At 47.3% G+C, this 20,334-nt stretch overlaps 1 protein-coding gene across 2 annotated transcripts in view; it reads left to right on the forward strand.

Moving 5' to 3' along the window:
- The window catches only part of LOC147001175 (hippocalcin-like protein 1), a 46,913-nt gene extending 27,048 nt beyond the window's left edge, over positions 1 to 19,865 (forward strand). The window contains exons 2-3 of one of the 2 annotated variants that reach the window (XM_085830241.1): positions 13,807 to 13,912; positions 19,593 to 19,865. In XM_085830241.1, coding sequence (XP_085686367.1) covers positions 13,807 to 13,912; positions 19,593 to 19,690 — 204 coding nt within the window. In that variant the 3' untranslated portion in view covers positions 19,691 to 19,865. Of the gene's footprint in view, positions 1 to 13,806; positions 13,913 to 19,592 lie in introns of those variants that run through there. The other variant, XR_015045190.1, reaches the window with a different exon arrangement.
- Positions 19,866 to 20,334: the final 469 nt, after the last annotated feature.

A 20,334-nucleotide genomic window follows, 5' to 3' on the forward strand; every position in this document is an offset into this window, starting at 1 on the left:
GATGTGCATGGCTTTTCTAGTCCAGATCTTGGATTTTTGGTCTGAGTCTGAATTCAGGTGCAGTCCTTTGTAAAGCACTGAGTATTGAGTACCTGCTTTGTTTATAGCTCCTGGCTAGGCACTGATGCAAGGTAATGAATGAAGTGATGCCCTCTTGACTTCATGGTGTTCAGTCAACCTGGCTGGGTGGGAGGAGGGCAGACACACAGTCTCCACCACTATCCTTAGTCTGCAGAGCAAGGGGAGTCCTAGGTCCTCCTGCTCTTTAGAACAGACTCTGGGCCAAACCAGTGCTTGGTTCAGTAAGAACATTGCAAGTATGATCATTGCTGTGAATGGAGAGACTGTACCATAAGGGGAAACAGAGACAGTGCTGTAGCCTAGAAAGAGAAGTTGTGCTCGGGTGACAGGACTTTCCTGTCCCATTCTGACTGCCACTTAGCTCTTGAGTCAATTACTAGCCTCCCTGTGAGCCCCATCTTCCCTCTCGAAGAAATGGAGGTAACACTGGGCCTCCCTCCTTGGTCTGTCCTGAGGATCTCAGGGGACAATGACAGCTTTGAGTGAGGTACAAGACTATTTAGGAACATCCCATAATACTGTTCACTGGAAAGAGGCCTCCAGTCCCCATGTGGGGAACAGACAGGGAGGAAAGAGATGGCCTTCAGGGCTGGCTCTACAGGGTAGCTAAGTAATATTCATGATGCTGACTGTGTATCTTTGACCAGATTGGTGATGGTAGTGTGCTGTCTGAGTTGGGATATATTTTTACTCCATGTGTACATTTTCTATGTGCCATTTTCTGAGCCAGCGAAGCACGTCTGGGCAATATGGGCTTTGAAGAAAAGACCTGGCTCTGGCACTCCCAATTAGGTCCAGAGCAGGACCTTGGGCGCTCCTTTGAGCCTTCCCAAGCCCAGCCAGGATACTCTATCAAGCATCCTAATGACCTGAAAAGAAAAAGTTCTAGGAGCCACACACAGCTGCATCTGGATAGCCCAGTCACCTGAATCCATAGAGCAATGGCCATGACCATCACCCACATTGGCTTTGTGACAATGTTATTCCAGCTGAGGGTGACCAGTATCTCACCAGGCTTCTGTTAATGGGGATCATAGGAATTACACACACACACACACACACACACAGAGAACATGCATACACAAATGCACACATAGTACACCCGTGCATACTGACATAAACACACACACATTCAGCTTCACTTGGGCACTTGGGATAAGTGAAGGGATGTTGTGAGCTCATCCATGTGCCAGTGCCCTGTGATCTGTGGTCTTCTTTTCCACGGGCATGGTCTAGCAGCTTGTCGAGCCTGTGCATCATCCCCCAGTGGTTCTGATCCCTGCTCTGCCTTGGCCTCCATTTGGTCCTATATAAGTCACCCCAAGGCCAATAGGCCTGCAGAGCATTAGAGCTGTGAATGAAAGGGGTGCCATTTGCAGAGACTGTGGGGACAGTCTATTCAGGGATCTCAGAGGACAGGTCATGAAATGGAGGCTGAGAGGTAAGAAGAACCCTGTAAGTACCAGGATCAGCCAGGCCTACTTAACCATGAGGCCAGCATCACCACCATTGTTTCAGAGTTTGTGCATGTTTCATGGTTCTTTCTAATCCCAATGGCTGCTACCTCAAGAGGTCTGCAAGATGCAGAGGCAAATGTCAAGTGGTACTTCTGTCCCTGGCTCTAGTAAAGGTAGCTAGTTCCCTAGAGACTTAGACCAGGTGTTCCCAGCAGACCGGGGAGTGGCTGGGTCTCCCTCACCCATACCCCCAGCCCCAGACACTCAAGCTCCTATAGCATTCATAGAGGGAATTTCATGTCACAGGGTGTCCTCAGGACTTCTGTGGGTGGAGTTCCTTTCTGGCCTTCATCTCCTGGAGGGAGGGGATATCTCCTGCTGCCTTTTTCTTCACTCCCCCACATTCCAGACACTCTGTCCAGGTTGTCAGTAAGTCTGAAGGAGATAACCAGAAAAAGGCCCTTGTGTTCAGAAAGAGGGTCTTTGGGTCCCCTCAATGGAAAATAAACACAATGGAATATGGTGTGCACTGCTGGGGCTAAAGAGAGCAGTTTCTGAGTCTGTATGACTGAATGTCACCTCCATATATACCTCCAGGCCCCAGGGTCCTTGACTCCAGATGCCATCCATGCACAAGTGTATGGTAGGGTCCAGTCAAGCCTGGAAACTGATGTCTGGAAGCTGGAGCAGACAAAGAGGTCAGAGGAGTACAAGTTCTAGCCTATAGTGGCTCTTCTCATCCTGGGGCCCTTGGATGCTTTGGTGTACACCCAGTGACTCCTCTGTAGCCAAACACACCTGGGCACTGAATGAGGAGAGTCTGGGTCAGATAGTTCTTAATCTTATGTCAGAACTTTGCTATATAGTCAGAAGTCAGAGGATGATCAGTAGAAAGATCCCTCTGATGATGGGCACCTCCTCCATTCCCACCCACCTGCCTGTGGATGAAAGCATGTACAAGTCTGGGGCACAGCCTTCCTGCTAGCTGTCTACCTTGGCAGTCAGTATGGCTGTGCTCAGCATGTGTTAAGGATATACTCTGTCCCCAGTGATCTTGAGGGCTCTGGCTTCTAATGGCAAAGAAAAGCAAAGTAAAGCCTGGGCCTTTAATTCATTATATAATATTGGAATAAGTAATGCTGGAAAGCGGTTAGGCTTAGAAGGTTGTGTGTAGAGGCTTCCCTTTTCGTCAAAGTATTCCAGGAATGCTAAGAGATGTGAGCTCGGAGAGACCCTGAAGAAGGTCTGGGAGCAAAGGCCCAGTGGCAGCCATCGGGATGGATACCGAAGCAGTGGAGATATTCGTGGCCTGAGAGGATGGGAAGATGGGTCAGGCTGATGGGGTGCAGTGAATCTCTGCAGCTCAGAGCTCAACATGTACTGAGTGACAGCTCTGCAGTAGTAGATAATGACCTGCTCCCTCCCTCCCTAATTTCTCCACATGTTTCTCCACATGCTCCCTTTGTGTCACAGTGACTCACCTCTGAGCACAGTGAGGCTTCCTCTGAGCATCCATCTTTCCTGTCCACCAGTCAGCATCTTCTCCATATGCCCAAGTTTAGGGTCATTCGCTCAGCACATCTTCAGGCCAAGTCCATGCATACTTGGTAAAGGTGGCTGGATGAATGAATGAGCAAAGGACTTGTATTGCTGTGTGTAAGAATAGCGAGCTCCCAGGGCAAATATCTTCCGGAGTCTTATGTAGTGCTCTGAGGAGTCCTCCTTCTAACCGCTCTTCCTCCTGTGCTATCACTGGAGCCAGGAGGGATGGGAGATGGGAGCCTCTGAATAGTAAGTGAGGTAACACATCTCTGTGTTGGTGAAGGGGTGTTCGGGTGTGTGTGTGTCTGTAAACTTTGCAAGGTGTATGGTATGAAGTGTGAGCCACTGCCTGAGGGTCCCTAACACTCACACTCCTATTCCCAAGCAGTAGGCATGGACTTCCCAGGATACCTGCTGCCATGAGATAAGGGGCCTTCCTCCTGAAACCCCATCCCTGTGTCTAGCAAGCCCTTGGTCTTGGGCCCCTGTACTAGACCTGCCCCTCAGCAACAGGAGCCTCTGCACTCCCTGCCCTGATATTTGCCTGGCTACATCCTTCCTTCCCTCCCCTCATTTCCTCTTTGAAGTACAGGAGTTAGGACGTCACTGGCCCTACCCATGGATGCTTCCATATCACAGTGACCCCAGGCTCTTTACCAGCACAGAATACGGTTTTTAATGGCACTACACTAGGTGTGACCTGCAAGAGAAGCTTTTCAGGTCGGTGGTTTCCCTCCTCACAGGGTGCTGTACTCAGATGGAGCTCATTGAGGAAGCCTGTGGTCTTTCACAGTAAAAGTCCTCCAATGTCCCCACCGAGCATTTGCCTGGTGGTTCAGTTTGTCTCTGTCTCCTCATAGCTTCTGTTTCCCTTCCTTTCATAGAAATAGGCTGTAAACTCCACACACAGGGACCTTCACTCTTGGTTTACAGCTAAGGAGACAGGACTCAGAGAAATCAAGGTAGCAAGAACATATGGCTAGAAGGGAAGGCTGTAGTCAGGGATTGACCCAGGGACCACCAAATCTGGATGTCCCATTGCAGCCTGACATAGTAAAATGCAGTTCCTTTTAGAGAGGGACACACAGAAGTTCAGTCACGCGCAATGAGAGATATTCTACCCTGCTGTATGCTAGGCCTGCCTCAGCACTCTTGGGTTACTGCTGCACCCTCACAGGAGTGTTGGGTGCTGGCTACTGGCCAGGGCAACCTGAGTCATTGACCATGCAGAACCAGTCCTAGAGGCCCCGTGCCATTCCCCTGGCTACTGGGGAAAGGCCATTGCTGGCTTCTTGGCCTGCAGCATCAAAACAGAATTGATATGACCTGTCATCCCAGCCAATCAGGAGCCCATGTGCGAGTCATTCCATAGCTGGCTCATGGACCCCAAAGAACCTGCTGCATCAAGCCTGGGGCCAAAGTGCCAACCTGATCCTCGGTGTTGAGCAGCAAGGAAGAGAAGCCTATTCTGGCTCAATCCTACCAGGACTGATTGCACAAGACGTCCATCTGTAGAGGGACTGTGGGAATGAAATGGAGGTCTCTGCCCTCTCCTGCTTGCAGCAATGTCTTTCATATCCTTCAAAAGAGCACTTAAGTCATGCTGTGCTCCTGTAATTTCAGGAGACTGAGGAGTGTCTTGAGTTCAAGGCTGGACTGGGTTGTATAGAAAGACTCTATCATAGCCAGATGGTTGTGAGGCTCTCCTTTAATCCCAGTACACATGAGGCAGAGGTAGATGGATCTGTGTGAGTTCCAAGCCAGCCTGGTCTCAGAGGGAGTTTCAAGACAGCCAGGGCTACACAGAGAAAAGACTGTGTCACATGAAAATGGGAGGGGGAGGGGGAGGGAGAGGAGAGAGAATAGGCTGGAGTTGGCTACGACTGTTGGTAGAATGCTTGCCTAAGATTCACTGAAGTCTAAAGTCTATCTCTAAGTGCACCACAAAATGCATTCCTCCATGAGTCTCTCTAAAAAAACTGAGGGGGGCTCAGTTGGCCCCTGGATAACTTGTCTTACCTTAGCCAAATTTGTGGGCCTACGAGTGGGCCCTCTGAGACCCTCAACTAGTGCCCGTCGGTAATTGGACAGCCGTTCTTTCCCTTGTGCTGTGTTATAATCCCACTGAGGACGAGTCAAAGGAAATCCTTTGTCTATCTCGACCAGGGTCTGTACTGGCCGACCGGCCCCTTCTCGGACGTTCTTCCGTGCCTCGAGGAGAATTTTTTCTCTCTCCTAGGTGGTGTACAGGGTTTGTAGGAGCTGTTGGCAACCATCCCAGGTAGGCTGTTATGAGTACATCAGAGACTCTATCAACCCTTTAAGCCCTGTAGGATTTTCTGAGAAAGGGGGGTGGTTTACTTTCCAGTCATAGACATCAGAGGAAGAAAAAGGCCAGTATTGCAGAAGCTGTGGAACGTTCTGGCTGGCAGGGGGAGCTCCAACAGCCCTAAGGGGAAGTGCCACCATAGAATCGGCTGGCCCCTCGCTGGGTGCTCCCCGCTGGCTTCTTGTTCCTGCTGAGGGACCTCCCTCCCAGATCCCTAGAACCAAAGGTGGAGCCATGGAAGCTGAGGGTTGGGGTACAGGTTGGAGAACCAGGGGATGAGGTGGTGGTAGTGAGTCAGGCCATTCAGGGGGCCACTCTATATCTGGGTGGATTTTAGAAATGGCCTCTGGCTGCGGTGGAGTAGATTTTTTGCTGCCTTCTCCAGATAGTAGTTTCGATTTCCCCTTCTCAGCATTCTCTCGGACCATCAAAACCTTGGTACCTGGACATAGGGGTGGGAGAAATGGATGAACCCACGCAGGCAGAAATCGCGCTAAATCTTCCAACACTGTGATGTACAGTTACTGGTCCGGGTGCAATCATGGTCCTTCCTGAAAAACTACGGCCTTTACAGTCCTAATGGTGGGGAGATCACACGTTCCTTCGGAAGGCCAACCCACCCCAAAAGTGGGCCATTCTGAGGTATAGTAAGTCTGCCAAGGTTTCTTCTTAACTATTACTGATAGATTTTGCCCTCTTGCCCTAACGTCCGTCCGTCCAATTGTTCTCAGTCAAAGATAATGGGGTTGAGACAGTCTGTCCCATGACAAAAATTGGAAACAGAGACAAAATGAAGACAGAGACAAGGGACACTAGAACATCCAAGCACACTCATCCCTGCCTGGACCTATACAACCAGCCAAACGCGACCTCTGACAGGGTGGGATTCCGCGTCCACTCCCGTTCTGGCAGAAAGAGCACCTGATCTCCCTCACTCTGCCAGAGGACTTCCTCCAGGGTCACCCTTGGAACGTCTTCCCAGGGTTGCAGCTTGTGGACTCAAGACATCTCCTTCCACAGCCACTGGACCCACACGGACCTCAGCGGCAGCTGCCAGAATACTAAAACTGGAAAACCGACACACAGATTCAGTGGCACCGCACTCAGACACACCAAACTCACACAGACATACCTCCAAGGGGTTTTCTTGGGGTTCTGGGTGCTCCCAAATCCCGGATGAGCCCCCAAATGTAGGACTCCCCCCATATGGTAACCCCTACTCTAATCCAGGGATAGGGTGCACCCGTGAACACGCAAGAATACTTCTTGTTGCAATACACACGCGGCTTTATTGGCAGATCTCTGGGCCAACATGTACCTCACACAAAAGGCAGGGGAGTCGACTCCGAGTCTCCAGAGCTAGGGGTTTTTATGAAAGAAAAAGGGATAGGGGTGCAAGGAATTTCAACAAAGGTATGGGATTGGCTCATTCAAACATTAACAGTAAGATTACATGTCAGCCAAAGGGCATCAGGACCTTGTTCCTGTGGGCTGGTGCCTTATCATTGTTCACATAGCAACCAGTTGTTGTATGACATTACCCCGGCGCCAAGGGGCAGTAGACAGAGAGGAGGTTCCGATCAGATGGTGTAAACTCAGACAAAATAGCCTTGCCTGCATCCTTGCATTCTTTTTCATCTTTACAGAAGAGCCCTGCCCTGGCATATGGGCTCCTAGACAACTCTTTTACATGAATCACAAGTTACAAAATCTCATTTTCCTTCACTAGCTGAGGCATGTGAGACAGCTTACCACTCACTGGAGGCTCTGTCATCTTCCAAAATCCCCTCTAGGCCTTCAGTTTTGGCTCTAAATTCCATCTTCTTGGCCAGAGCACCTAGTTGTCCTGCCTAGGAATGTGCATTTGTAGTGCAGGGCACTCGAGAGTAGGGACCACAATCCAGCATGACTCAAGCATCTATACTTCAAGAACCCAAGAGACTGGAAAACACCGAAGCAGGTCCTAACTGTCTGCTCAAGTATGGGCTTCTCTGGTGATACACTCTCCCAGTTAACGGGGTGTATCTGTCAAGAAAGAGGATAAGGTGGGGTTAGGGGGCTTTCTGCTTCTGGGAGCCTGCTTTCTTGTTTTTCTTGGAGGATTATTTGGCTATCTTGCTATATGACTGTTGGTCCTCTGTCCCAAGTATCTGTACTGAATCCTTGTCCCCTTTGGAGCGAAATAGGGGTCACTGTTACTGACTGCAGTAGCTGAGAGTTCCTGTGGCTCAGGGCTAGCTGCTGGATATTGAAGAGTCTCAGCAGCACTTAGCATTGTAAAGGTGTGTTTTCCTATCTGGGTGTAGTGGAACATGGCAGGGCGGGAGGACTATGCTCCATGGAGTCCCTCCAGGACTGAGGCTTCTTTACATAGAGCCCTTCTTTACTGGAGTTTCCGAAAAGGGTCAATCCTACCCTCTCTTCCTCCTTATCTCATACTGCTTATGCCATTAGTTCCAGGTGCTTAAGATGGCCAGACACATTCCTATTGTCACCACCCTTTCTTTAAATGACATTGCATGCAGGAGAAGATCTTCAAGCCATTGCTCCTCAGAACCAGATCCCGAGGCTCAGACCCTTCCTTTTCCCTTTTCTACATCCCATGAACCCCCAGCACCTCAGGGGTAGCCCTGAAACATGGATTGAATGTTCCCTGGTAGTCTCCATCCTCCTGATGCTTATGCCTTGTTCTTTGCATCCACAGAGGGTCACTTGGGATCTGCTTCAATGTGAGCTATGTCAAGGTTCTTCCTGCCTCCAAATTAGTATTAGTACATCCTGAGAACAAGGGCATGTGTGTGTGTGTGTGTGTGTGTGTGTGTGTGTGTGTGTGTATGCAATAACCACAACAGCAAGAATGTCCAAAACCAATGCAAAGCATGAATTCTAATTAGCAGCCTGATACCAGGGAGGAGACAAAGTCTGGGCAGAGGCACAGCCCTGTGTTCTGGAGCTCCTACCTCCGAAATATTTGGTAAAGAGCAGATCTTCAAGCCATTGGGAAGGGAATGAGAAATAAGGGAAACGAAGCCTCTCCTCCAATATCTCCAAGGCTGTCTGCACTGCAGCCTCCTCCCGGCAGATATCTGCAGAGCAGGTACAAGGAGTTTGGCATTCTAGTAGCTTCTGTTAGATGACAAATCACAGACACTGCAGTGATGTGTGTTCAATGAGGTGAGTGGATGCTGCGTGTGTGAGCTGGACACCACGGGTCTGTGGCAAGGCTGTCGGGTGCAGGACTGTTGATCATGAAGAGGAGCCACAAGCACAGGGCTAGCTATGGTGGCAATGCAGCTGTTTACACATTGCACTCTCTGGGACAATACCAGCACAATCCCATACCCGGGTATCCTGGAGTCAGGTCCTGGCTCACTTAGGAGAGGTTCTGCAGCTCTCTGATGGTCAGTTCTCTGGTTAGCAAGATGTATCTGATGGGTGACATATCTAAGTGAACTCCAGGCCAGAGACACATTGTAAGTTTCCCTGTGTGAATGGTTCAGTGCTGAGGGCCTTGGAGCTACATGGATTCACTGGGTACAGGTCTTTTCTCTCCAATACTAGTATTTGAGCAGGGGACCCCATACCTCCCATCTTGGTCCAACCTGGCTTCTCTACCTTTTACCTGCTACCACCCCAAACTCTGCCCTCTTTTCTGGGGTCTCCTGTTCACATTGTTTCACAGTTTTGTCTCCTGCCTGAGGGCCTGCCTCTGACAGTAACATCCTAGTAGCCACCTCCTGGGCTCAGCTCATTGTCCCTTCCTCTAGGTACTCCAGTTCCCTTCTCCCTCTCATGCCCTCCTTTTCCCTCTCCCTCATTTCTTCCTTCCTTTCCTCCTTCTTTCCTTCCTTCCTCCTCCCCTCGTTCCTCCCTTCCTTCTCCATCAGTATTCCTGGATTGTCCCCAGACGTCTTTTTGCACCTCTTTTCCTGCTCCACTAAGGGATTCTTTGGACCAACCACCACCAGGTGTACCACCCTCCCACTGTTGGCTGCTCCATTCTTACCTACAGCTCCGCGTTCCCAGGGTGGCTTCAACTTTACATGTGTTTTGTTAATTGAGTTTCCAAAATGAATTACCTACAATAAAACCAGGGCATTTCTATCCCTTCCCAAAGAGTCATGATATGGTCTTACTCTATGTTGGGGTGTGGATTAGAGCCATGGGTAGTGGGTATCAATGGTGGGCAGCTCATCTGTATGCTTATCCTAGGCCTGTGGTGACCCCTCAGCCACCAGCAGTCGCATTTGTCCTCTTAGGGCAGACTCTCTGTGGCTGGAGAAGTTGGTATTGTGTGCTCCTGTTCAGAGATGGATGTAGCTAGCTTCTGGGGGTACTTCCAGCCAGCACTGGCCACCCTGTCAAGCTCAATGTCCAGTGAACCAGGGAGAGGTTGGCTGACTCGTGGTTGAAGCCCAGGCTGTAGGTGATAAGGAAAGTGGACACTAAACCGTGGTAGAAGCAAGGCTGTGAGATAGGAATTGCATGTGCTGCCAGTGTAGAAGCTAATACGGGATTGTATCGAGGAGAAGGAAAGATATGGAGCAGAAATCCAAAAGGGCAATGAGGCCTGAATCAGGTGAGAGAGGCGCGATCCCAAAAGTCAGAGGCAGAAGGAAATTCTATTTATGGGGATATGTCTGAGGACAATCTGGAGAGTATAGCCAACAGTCTAGAGAAAGTAAAAATGAAGGTAGAGCCTTCAGGGCCAGGGCCACCGTGGCCGCGTCCGTAAGCCCCTGAAAGAGGATCCAGGTGTAGTCTGCATTCAGAAACCTGGAGGGAACTGGGAACCCAGTGCTTTACTGTATTTCAGGATGCACAGGGAGGTCATCATCATGAGCCGCTTGATTGGAAGATTGTTCAAAGTATAGAGGAAGGGGTTCATACTTACAGTGTCAGTGCTGCTTTTGTAAGAGCGCAATTAGAGAACCTGCACCACTACTGCATGTCTCCAAGCAATTGGCAGAACCTAGCTCTCGCCTGCTTGTCACCAGGCCAATATTTAGACTAGAAGGCATTTTTCATTGAGTTTCTTGCCGAGCAAGCAGCAATAAATGCTGGCAATGGCCATCCAGCCTGGGATCAAGACATGCTGCTGGGACAAGGGAGATTTGTAGCAGCTCAAACTAATTATCCCATCCAAGGGTACATTTTGACTGGTTGTTGGAAGGGCCCTGACCCAGTGTTTGTTTGGGAGAGAGGGTCTGTTTGTGTGTTTCCCCAGGATCACCGACAACTGCTGTGGATCCCAGAGCGGCTGACCAGAGCAATTCAGGACAAGCAGAGCCATGAGGACATGGATATTCCTGTGGCTGGGAATGGTCCCGCTAGTGAGAACTGAAGAGCTACATTGGGGAATTATGCCTGTGTTCCCGAAAACCATGCCGTTGACGCATTCAGCACAAGTGTTTCCTCAGTTCTTTATATCCTAATGCTTTGCTACAATTGCCTTTTTTTATCATGGGATGGAGAGATAACTCCAGTGAGGGAATCTATGCTGCTTCAGCTAAGGGGATTGTTGTGTTTTCAGATGGTTCAAAATATTTCACAGATGAGTGATTGTGTTCAGCTGTATCTACTAAAGCTAATGCTACCTGGTTCCGAGGGTTGTGGCCTGCCAGTATATCCAAGGGCAATAGCACTATACCCTCCTAACCTAGATGGGCCCCTTTTTTGTAGGAGTGTTCGCAATTCCCTTCCACCTTGGACCTGCTGTCAATCTAGAAAAGTACCTTGGGCAGTGAAGAATTATTTTTCATTTTCCCCTTATATAGGTACAGTCCATAATAGTTCCTTTTTAGAGTATAATTGGACATATCAAAATCCAGCTCAAGTAGGAGCTAGTAATCCTTTTAATGTATGGTGTTAGGTGGGGTGAATGGTAGTTGCACTGATCTTCCCCCCTTAAGCATGGTGGTGGGAGGGGCCTGGGGCAATGCAAGTTTTTATTGGAATGGTTCTAATGTGTTTAAAACTTCTGTATTTCAATTTGCTGGACGGAGGAATGCTTCTTTTCAGGCTACACCTGTTTGTATGTGGCCTCCTTTTGTGTTTATTGTTTATAATGGTAGTTATGAGAATAATGTTGTTAATTGTAGTAGTGATATTTGTTATTATAGTATGTGCTGGAATGCATCTGAATATCATTTAGCTGTTGTGACTAGGATGTCTCGCTTTGTACCTTAGCCCTTTCAGGCTCCTTCTGCTATGACTTTGTTTGGACCTAAGAGGGATTTTTGGCATTGCTGCAGTTATTGTCACTGCTGTAGCAATCTCTGCCACCACAGCCACCGGTGTGACCATATCCCTTACAAACTGCCGCGGCTGTGAATAATTTAACCGTTGATGTAGCAGAAGCTTTGGATTGCTGTCCGCTGTCTCCCGCTTGAAAGAGTGAGCTGGAATTGATGGACTTGCTCTGTATCTGATATTGATCAGCATCCTGGCCTTCTGGTGCACCTGATGCATGCAGAGTCGTGAGTGCAGAGCCCAAGCCTTGATGATACAGGCTTTTGCGGCAGCGAAAACAGGACAATCTCCTCATGTGTGGCTTGGCATGCTAGAGAAGTAGTCAATGATGGGTAAGATGCCCTGGGCGTGTCACCAACCTAAGACAGGGATCAAACCAATGCTCTTTGTCTCCCAATGATGGGTAAGGGGCATTGCCGCAGGGTGCAACCTAAGACAGACATTCTGTCTGCCAATAAGTACAGAAGGGGGAGATGTGGGGAGTGGGTGTGGCAGCAGTCCCAAGATGGCGCCTGGGACTGCAGCCAAGTCTTATGACTTGCACCCGACTTCCTCATACACCTGAAAATAAGCCACGACCATCGTGAGAACTGCTCAGGTGCACCATGATGCAAGATCAGACCATATGACGAGTGATGATTCTGGCCAATGGACTGCTGTTACATGGACTGGGCTGATGGGGCGTGGTTGAGGGGTTATATAATGGATTGCGATTGGGGGCAGAGAGATAAACAAGATACTATTCCTGGAGAGAGATTCATGCATGCATGTTGAAAGGTTCCTGAATAAACTGCTTTGAGAAGACCGTAGTGTCTTCGCTCCTTTCTAGCTACAGGAGACCCTATCTCAGAAAACAAATAAACAAATAAAATTACAAAGGAAAACATGACAAAAGGGCCTACAAGATACCTGTCCATTCAGCCAATCCCCCACTTCAGTCAACTTTACCTTTCCAGTAAGTTCTTCCACAGGAGGCCTCCACTCACAAACCCGTTGGACTTCTTCTCACAGATGGCATCATTCACCACATGCCCTTGTGCATAATCTTCCATTTGTAAATCTCTCTGTCTCTCTCTGTCTCTGTTACTCAGTCTCTCTCTCTCTCTCTCTCTCTCTCTCTCTCTCTCTCTCTCTCTCTCTCCCTACCCGCCCGTGTGTATGTTTGTGTGTGTGTGTCTTTGTGTGTATGTCTTTGAGAGAGAGACAGTGTTTCTCTGTGTAGTCCTGGCTATCCTAGAACTTGCTCTGTAGCCCAGGGTAGCCTTCCTTGAACTCTTATTTGTCTTCACTGTCACTGAATGCTGGGGTTAAAGGCATGCACCACTATTGTACTTCCTGTTCTCTTTCTTTTAATATAACATTTTTACACAGGGTCTCATGTAGCTCAGGCTGGCCATGAACTTTCTATATAGTCATAGATGACCTTGAACTCCTGATAATCCTGCCTCTACGCTCCGGTTCTGGAATTACAGATGTGTGGCACCTGTCTACCTGAGTTGATGATTATTTCTGATCAAGACACTGTGGACATTTGAGTTGGTTGTTTGTACAGGGGAGGACATGTTTAGATAAGTAAGTGTGTGCTCTGAAAGACAATATCAAGCTGCCATATGTCTGTGTTGGACAAGGAACTTTAAATATCTCCTAGTCGTGTAGATAGATAAGTAAATAAAATTTGTACAATGGCTATAGATGTTAATAATAATGTGTATTATTTGGGAAATAACAAGAATCTGTGTACCTCCAGTTTCGTTTTCTAGACTATTTCCTACCTGTAGTTTGTTGAATCTGCAGATTCAGGACCCATGGGTGGGCAGGGATCAATGTATTTCCCCTTTGACCTTCCCTCCAGGATTTCCCAGCTCCCCACCAAAGATCTTCCTTTCAGATAGATGCTTTGCCACACAACCTCCCCTCTAGTCTGAACCAAGGAGCCCTCCATTCTTCCACACCCCAGCTGTATCCTGTGCTCTTGAATGTCACTTAAAGTTTCCTGGTTCCCTTTGCCCAGAACCTTGTCTGTGAGACTTGTTCTGGTGAGAGAAGGGTCCTGACTCTGCCCTGTCGTTGCTCCTTGGTTAGCTGAGCGAGGACCATAACTCACCCTCCGTCCTCCACAGCACACTCACAGATGCCCCTTTGCAGGCCATCTACAAGATGGTGTCCTCTGTGATGAAGATGCCCGAGGACAAGTCTATTCCCGAGAATCGAACAGACAAGATCTTCAGGCAGATGGACACAAACAATGAAGGTAGGAAACATGGTAGGAGTGAGCAGGTGGGGTGGGAAGAGGGGATTGGGAGAGGGGGTGGGGGTGGGGAGAGGGGAGTAGGTGAGCCTGTGAAACTGTTGATGGCACAGAGGTGTTTGGTATACACTCTCTGCCCTATGCAGGCCTGCCCTTTTCCAGCCCACTTGATTCAGCTCTGATAGAGGGAGGGAGACTAGAATTCAGGGTCAGGTACACCTAGCCTGCATCCTGCACCCTTCCTGGGGCTCTATAACCATGGGCATGTCAATTCAAAGATTTTTGCTTCTAGTAAACTGGTAATCACTAGAAAATTTTGCCTCTACGTATGGCTAATATAGCTTTACATTATGTAAGAAAAATGTTTATTGTTTCTGCTTCTTTACAAGAAGCCAAAAGTTTTAATCTTTCAGTATATATTGTTTCCTAAGTGGAAAGTATTTTATTAACTAATGCTTCTCAAGGGAAGTTTACCTTAAATCCTTGCTTGTCATTTTTCCAGTTTAGACTAGCTTCTAGCCTTTTAACTTTATGGCAATAGTACATCAGAGACTGTATATTCAGACTTAGTAAAATTAGTCATTTAATAGAGTCATAATGATTTTTCACTCTTCTTCAGTGTGACCAGCCATTCTAACTCAATCTTAGACTGGTCTAATATTCAGTTCAATTATTAGAGATTCCTATATTCTAAATTACCTAGCAAAGTTAATTCAGAGCATTTCCCCCAAGGTCACCAAAGGCTCATCTTGCCTTCACCTTATTTGTCCTAAACTTTTTGCAAATTGACATTAAAGGTCAGTCTGCAGCAGAATGCCACTGGCACCCAGTTACTTCTAATTCTTATGCATTGGTAAAATGAAAGGACACCCTGACTAATAAATGAAAGGGTCCAGATCCAGTTCTAATCTGGGAAAGAGGCTCGGTTTGTGTTTTTTCACGAGATGAAGATGAAGCACGGTGGCTACCAGAGAGATTAATTCGTCAGGTAAACACAGATCCTGTCTCTTCTCGTAAGTATCATTCTAAAGACTAAAATTCCTCTTGTGCTTACAATTCAGCTGGGAGTGGAACCTCCCAGAAACGCTGTATTCCTCTGAGCCAATTCCCCTACAGGAGGCCGGAGATTAGCTTTAGTTTTACAATTTGCATCTAAATAAAGTACCTTAACTTCTCCAAACAGAAAATTTACATTGCTACACTCTCATTGTTTAGATTTCTTCCTTTTCTCAAGCAAGTCAATCTACATTCTCCGGTTCTCCGCCCCTAAGAGCAAACAGGTGTTACTGCTAATCTTCCTCCCGAAGACATCCCAGCACGTGGCTTTCAGCCTGAGATAAGATTTAGATTTACCAGGAGAGCTAGAAAAGTAGAAATTTCATATATTTACAGAGATTAGTTCTTATTTTGATAGAGATGGGCTTAGTCCCTTAGCTGGCCTCTGGCTTTTCACCCTTGCTGTTACTGCAAGGTGTCCTTAGTTCCTCAGGCTATTGAGAATAACAGAGATGAAGAAAAAAGACTTTCAGGTCCTATTTTAACCAAAATTAGTGATGTTAATACTGACATAATTTTTGTCTAGGCCTTGCTAAATCTGAGGTTGACAAGTCTCATATAAAGACCGCGCATAACTCAGAACTGCGCTACTGATTCATAATCATATGAATACAGTATGGGTACCGCTTGGCGCAGGAGATTACTGCGGAGGGAAGGTCCAGCTTGACCGTTTCTGAGTTTCCTGTGCGACACACCTAATTTGAAAGAGGTTGGTATCTGATTCCAGCTAAAAACCAAAAATACTTAAGGCTCTGCCTCCCCTCCCCAAAAGATACCAAGAGCCACAGATGTGAGTTGTTATAACACTCACAGGAAGAATCAGGTCAATGTCCACCCAAGTCAAGGTTAAAGGCCCACTCATCTATGGATGAAAAAAATCATTTGATCACCTCTGTTAAGCATTGCCTATTTAAACTTAATTAATAGGGGAGAGAGAGGTTAGAGACCTTACTGTCATAAGGGCAAGCCCTTCACTGCCTCCCACCCAAATAAAAAAGCCAACTGGCCTTGTACTAAAGAGCTGGTCTTACCCCCTTCTCCCTGTTTCCCCTGCCTGTCACCCAAAATTGTGGAAGATTATCAGCTCAGTGTTATTCTAAATTTGTTTAGTTAAACTCAGCCAGGGTTCCAACGCCCTACTTAAAATGCAAACAGGTAGCTACCTATTCAGCACTAATTAGCATTATAAAGTCAGAGCCTATTCTGTTGTTAGTGGTTTACTAGGATAATAAAGACAGTCTTAGCCAAATACAGTTTACCATTAGAAAAGTTAGGGAATCCCACGGAAACAAGTTTTTTCTTTAGCCCTAAGAACTCAGGCAGAACTATTGAACATAAATAATTTTTCTGCCTCAGGCCACCCCCTTTTTTGTTTGTTTGTTTGCTTTGTTAACTAATGGGAGGAGATGTGGCCTCCCTTCCCCCAGCCTGGAACCTGCTTGCTCAAGGGTGGAGCTACCTGCTCATTCGTCCTGCCACGCCTACTGCTGGAACCTGCCTTTGCTGCCTGGAGGCACACACGTGTTCGTCCTGCTACTGGACCCTGAGTTACTTGGCGGGAAGTTGGGTTCCCTCCCCCTTCCTTTATAACTGAGTGTCTGAAAATAGTAAAATTGAGCCTTGATCAAAATGTTTGTTGTCTTGGCTCCATTCTTTCTTCCGCCCCGTCTAGATTCCTCTCTTTTCAGTTCGAACTGCCATTCTCAGTTGAACCGTTCGTGTTGTGGACTCTGGGCAGGCCGCAACATGTGAGCTCAAGGCTAACCTGGTCTAAAAGGTGAGTTCTAGGACAGTCAGGGCTGTTACATAGAGAATCCCTGTTTCAATAAACAAAACAAAACAAAACAAAACAAAACAAAAGAGGGAAAAAGAGGGAGAGAGGGAGGGAGGTACACAAACACAAAGAGAGAGAGAGAGGGGGGGGGAGAGAGAGAGAGAGAGAGAGACTGAGAACGCCCTACAAGTTTTCCTGCAGACATTTTATACAGACATTTTTGCAACTGAGGCTCCCTTTTTCCTGATAATGTAAACTTGTATCAAACTGACATAAAATTAGCTAGCACACATGTTGACAGAAACAGTGGTCTTACTATTTCCACAATTATATATGCAGAGGGGAGGAAGGTCATACTGGTGGCTGAGAGGTGAGACACTGAATCAAGTGGCATTGAGTCTTGAGATTCTGAACCAGGCCATCATCCTGGGATGTGAGGAACTGCGGATTCTCATGGGGCTCATCAAACATAGAAACCACTGAGCCTCATCTTACCTAGGAGTCTGAGGTTCTACCACAGATGCAAAAAGGCTGGTCTCAAAATGGTGCAAAAAGGTCCTTCTGTGCCTTGGCTGAGTTTCTCACAGGACCTCAGCAAGGGTGAGGTAGCTGCATGGTGAGTTAATTCTGCCCCTCTGTGGCTTTGTAGAGCCAAGACTGGTTGGGTTTTGTTCCAACAGGAAATGCAGCATTAAGGCATGAAAGGCTCCCCAGGTCGCACTGAGATTGAATGTAAGCTAATGCACAGGAAAGAGCAGTGAACAGCCTCCAGTGCTCTGTGCAGGTGAGCTGAGGACAGGACTCAGTGGGACTCAAGGCTCCAGGGAACTGTAGACAACAAAAAGCTTCCCAGACATCAAGGAAATGCTTTTCAATGCACACAAAGCAATGCAGCCTCTTGACTGGTGCTGCCTTTCAGCCATTTTCTAAAGTGTTCTTTACTCTCTTGTGTACTCTGACACGGAGGCTTGTGTTCCAATAGACCAACTGTACTAAGACTTGCCCACTTCCCAGGTTTGGCTTTCTTCTCCGTGAAATGGGGATAAGCCCACTGGTGTGGGTGTGAGGCTGAAGTAGCACTATGTTGGTGGCACACTTAACATGGAGGGCCATTGTTTCTGATTGTCAAAGCCAGGAGCTTTAGCAGTTTCAGAGTGGAGACCGTGTCCCCACTGTGCACTTGTCCAATTGTTTGTGTCTCACAATGGAGGCCACTGAGTGCATACTCTGCCCTGTAAGCCAGGGGCCACTTGCTAGCACTCAAGAAAGGAGAAGTCAGGGCTTTCAGAGAAACTGGTACAGAATAGGACAAGAATAGGACAGCAAAGGTGGATAGCTCTCAACACCCGAAGCTGACAAGAGTCTACACTAGGGGGCGCTGTGATAGTTTTAACTGTTAACTTGACTCAGTTTAGAATAACCTCAGAATTCTTTTTTTTTAATTATTTTAATTTTTATTTTATTTTAGAAGTAGTATTTGTTTTCTACGTGAGCGTTTACCTGAATGTATGTTTGTGTAATGTGTTAGAGGTCAGAAAAGGGCACTGGGTCGCCCTGGAACTGGAGTTACAAATGATTGGGAACTGCCTTATGGATGCTGGGAACTTTATCCAGGACCCTCTGCAAAAGCATCAACTGCTCTTAACTGCTGAGCCATCTCATCAGCCATAAAGGAGAGTCTTTTTTTTGCTTGTTGGTTTGTTTTTTAGAGACAAGGATTCTCTGTGTAGCTCTGGCTGTCCTAGAACTTGCTGTTTAGACCATGTTGGCTTCAAAGTCAGAGATCCACCAGTCTGCCTCCTGAGTATTGGGATTAAAGATGTGTGCCACCACTGCTCAGCTCAGAAGAATCTTAATGAAGAATTATCAAAATCAGTGGTTCTCAACCTATGGGTTTCAACCACTTTGGGGGATCAAATGAACTTTTCCCAGAGGTAGCATAAGACCAACAGAAAACACAAATATTCAGATTCAGATTCATAACAATAGTGTAATTACTGTTATGAAGTAGCAGTGAAAATAATCTTATGGTTGAGGGTCACTACAACACAAGGAACTGTATTAAAGTGTCACAGCATTAGGAAGGCTGAGAACCATCCATCTAGATCATGGCAGTCTATGAGCATGCCTGTTGCTTGTTGTGTTGGTGGTTAATTGATGCGGGAAACCCCATTACTATTCTCTAGACAGGGGGCCTGAACTGTGTAATAAAGGGAAAAGAAGAGTATCAGAAAAAAAGTACAGAGTCTCATTATGAGCCAGGTGCTCATACCTCTATTCTCTCTGCCCCGTGAGGTTTTAAAGCCTTGACTTCCTGAAGTGATGAATTGTAACCTAGAAGTAAACCAAAGAAAACTTCCTCCCTTAAGTTGCTTTTAGTCAGGGGATTTTTGTCACAGTAACAGAAATGTAATTTGACCTGCAGCCATAATTTGTCCTTTCTCCCCAGCTGCCCCAGATCATGGTGGCTCTCCAGGCCTCTATCTGCTTACATCAAGCCAAAGAGTTCATTACCAAACCTAACCTCATGACTAGGGCTTAATCCCCACAACCTATTCCTTGAAAGGAGAACCAGCTCTTACAAGTTGTCCTCTGACCACATGTGTGCCTCAAAGTGGCATGTGTTCCCATATGTGTGTGTGTGTGTGTGAGTGTGTGAGTGTGTGTGTGTGTGTGTGTGTGTGTGCGTGAGAGAGAGAGGGAGAGAGAGAGAGAGAGAGAGAGAGAGAGAGAGAGAGAGAGAGAGAGAGAGAGAGAGAGAGAGAGAAGACTGGACATTGTCCATTTTCCAGAGGGTTCCAGACTTTAACCAGAGCACTGGCTAATCCTAAGTCTCCCTCTTCCATTCCTCAGGCAAAATGTCCCTGGAAGAATTCAACAAAGGCGCCAAGAGCGACCCATCCATTGTCCGGTTGCTGCAGTGTGATCCAAGCAGTGCTAGCCAGTTCTGAGGGGAATGGGCTTTTACACACTTGTGAGAAACACAGGCTTGACCTACCATCTTCAGCTTTGCTTGCAAAAGTGGATTTCTCCGTGATTTCTCCTGCTCTCTAGGGACCTGGGTCCAGGCAGCACATCACACTCACCTGGTCTGGCTGGATGCAGCTCCCTCCTCTATCTGACCCAATAGATGTACCTCCCCATCCAGTCCAGGCTGGTTCCTTCCAAGGTTTCAAGTGTTCTCGGCTGTAGGGCTCCTTCCCTGCCCACAGAGGGCCTGGAGGCCCTTAAGGACACCAGACAGGACATTTCAGTATCTTACCGAGACCACGTGATTTATTCTATGATCCCAGCTGACTTTGTGAGGATGAAGACGATGGACAGTAGATAGGCAAGCCCTTCCTGTGCATGGCTCCACCTCCTTTGTTCATTTTCTCCGACCAAAGCTGCTTGCATGTGTATACCGTGGTATCCTTAATTTTAATATATAAGTTTTGTATAAAGTGAGAAGTTTCAGCCCCTGTATTTAAAGCCTCTGACTGACCTAAAAGCATGGTCCCCTGTGGCTTGTGATTCTCCCCACCCCCAAGTCTGGCTGTGCTGTGGTATTTATGTATTCATTTGCCTAATTACACAGGAGATACATGCATGCCCA

Source organism: Mus caroli, unplaced genomic scaffold (genome assembly GCF_978045245.1).
Source record: "Mus caroli unplaced genomic scaffold, Mus_caroli_1 scaffold_14, whole genome shotgun sequence".
In the NCBI taxonomy this organism is placed as follows: domain Eukaryota; kingdom Metazoa; phylum Chordata; class Mammalia; order Rodentia; family Muridae; genus Mus; species Mus caroli.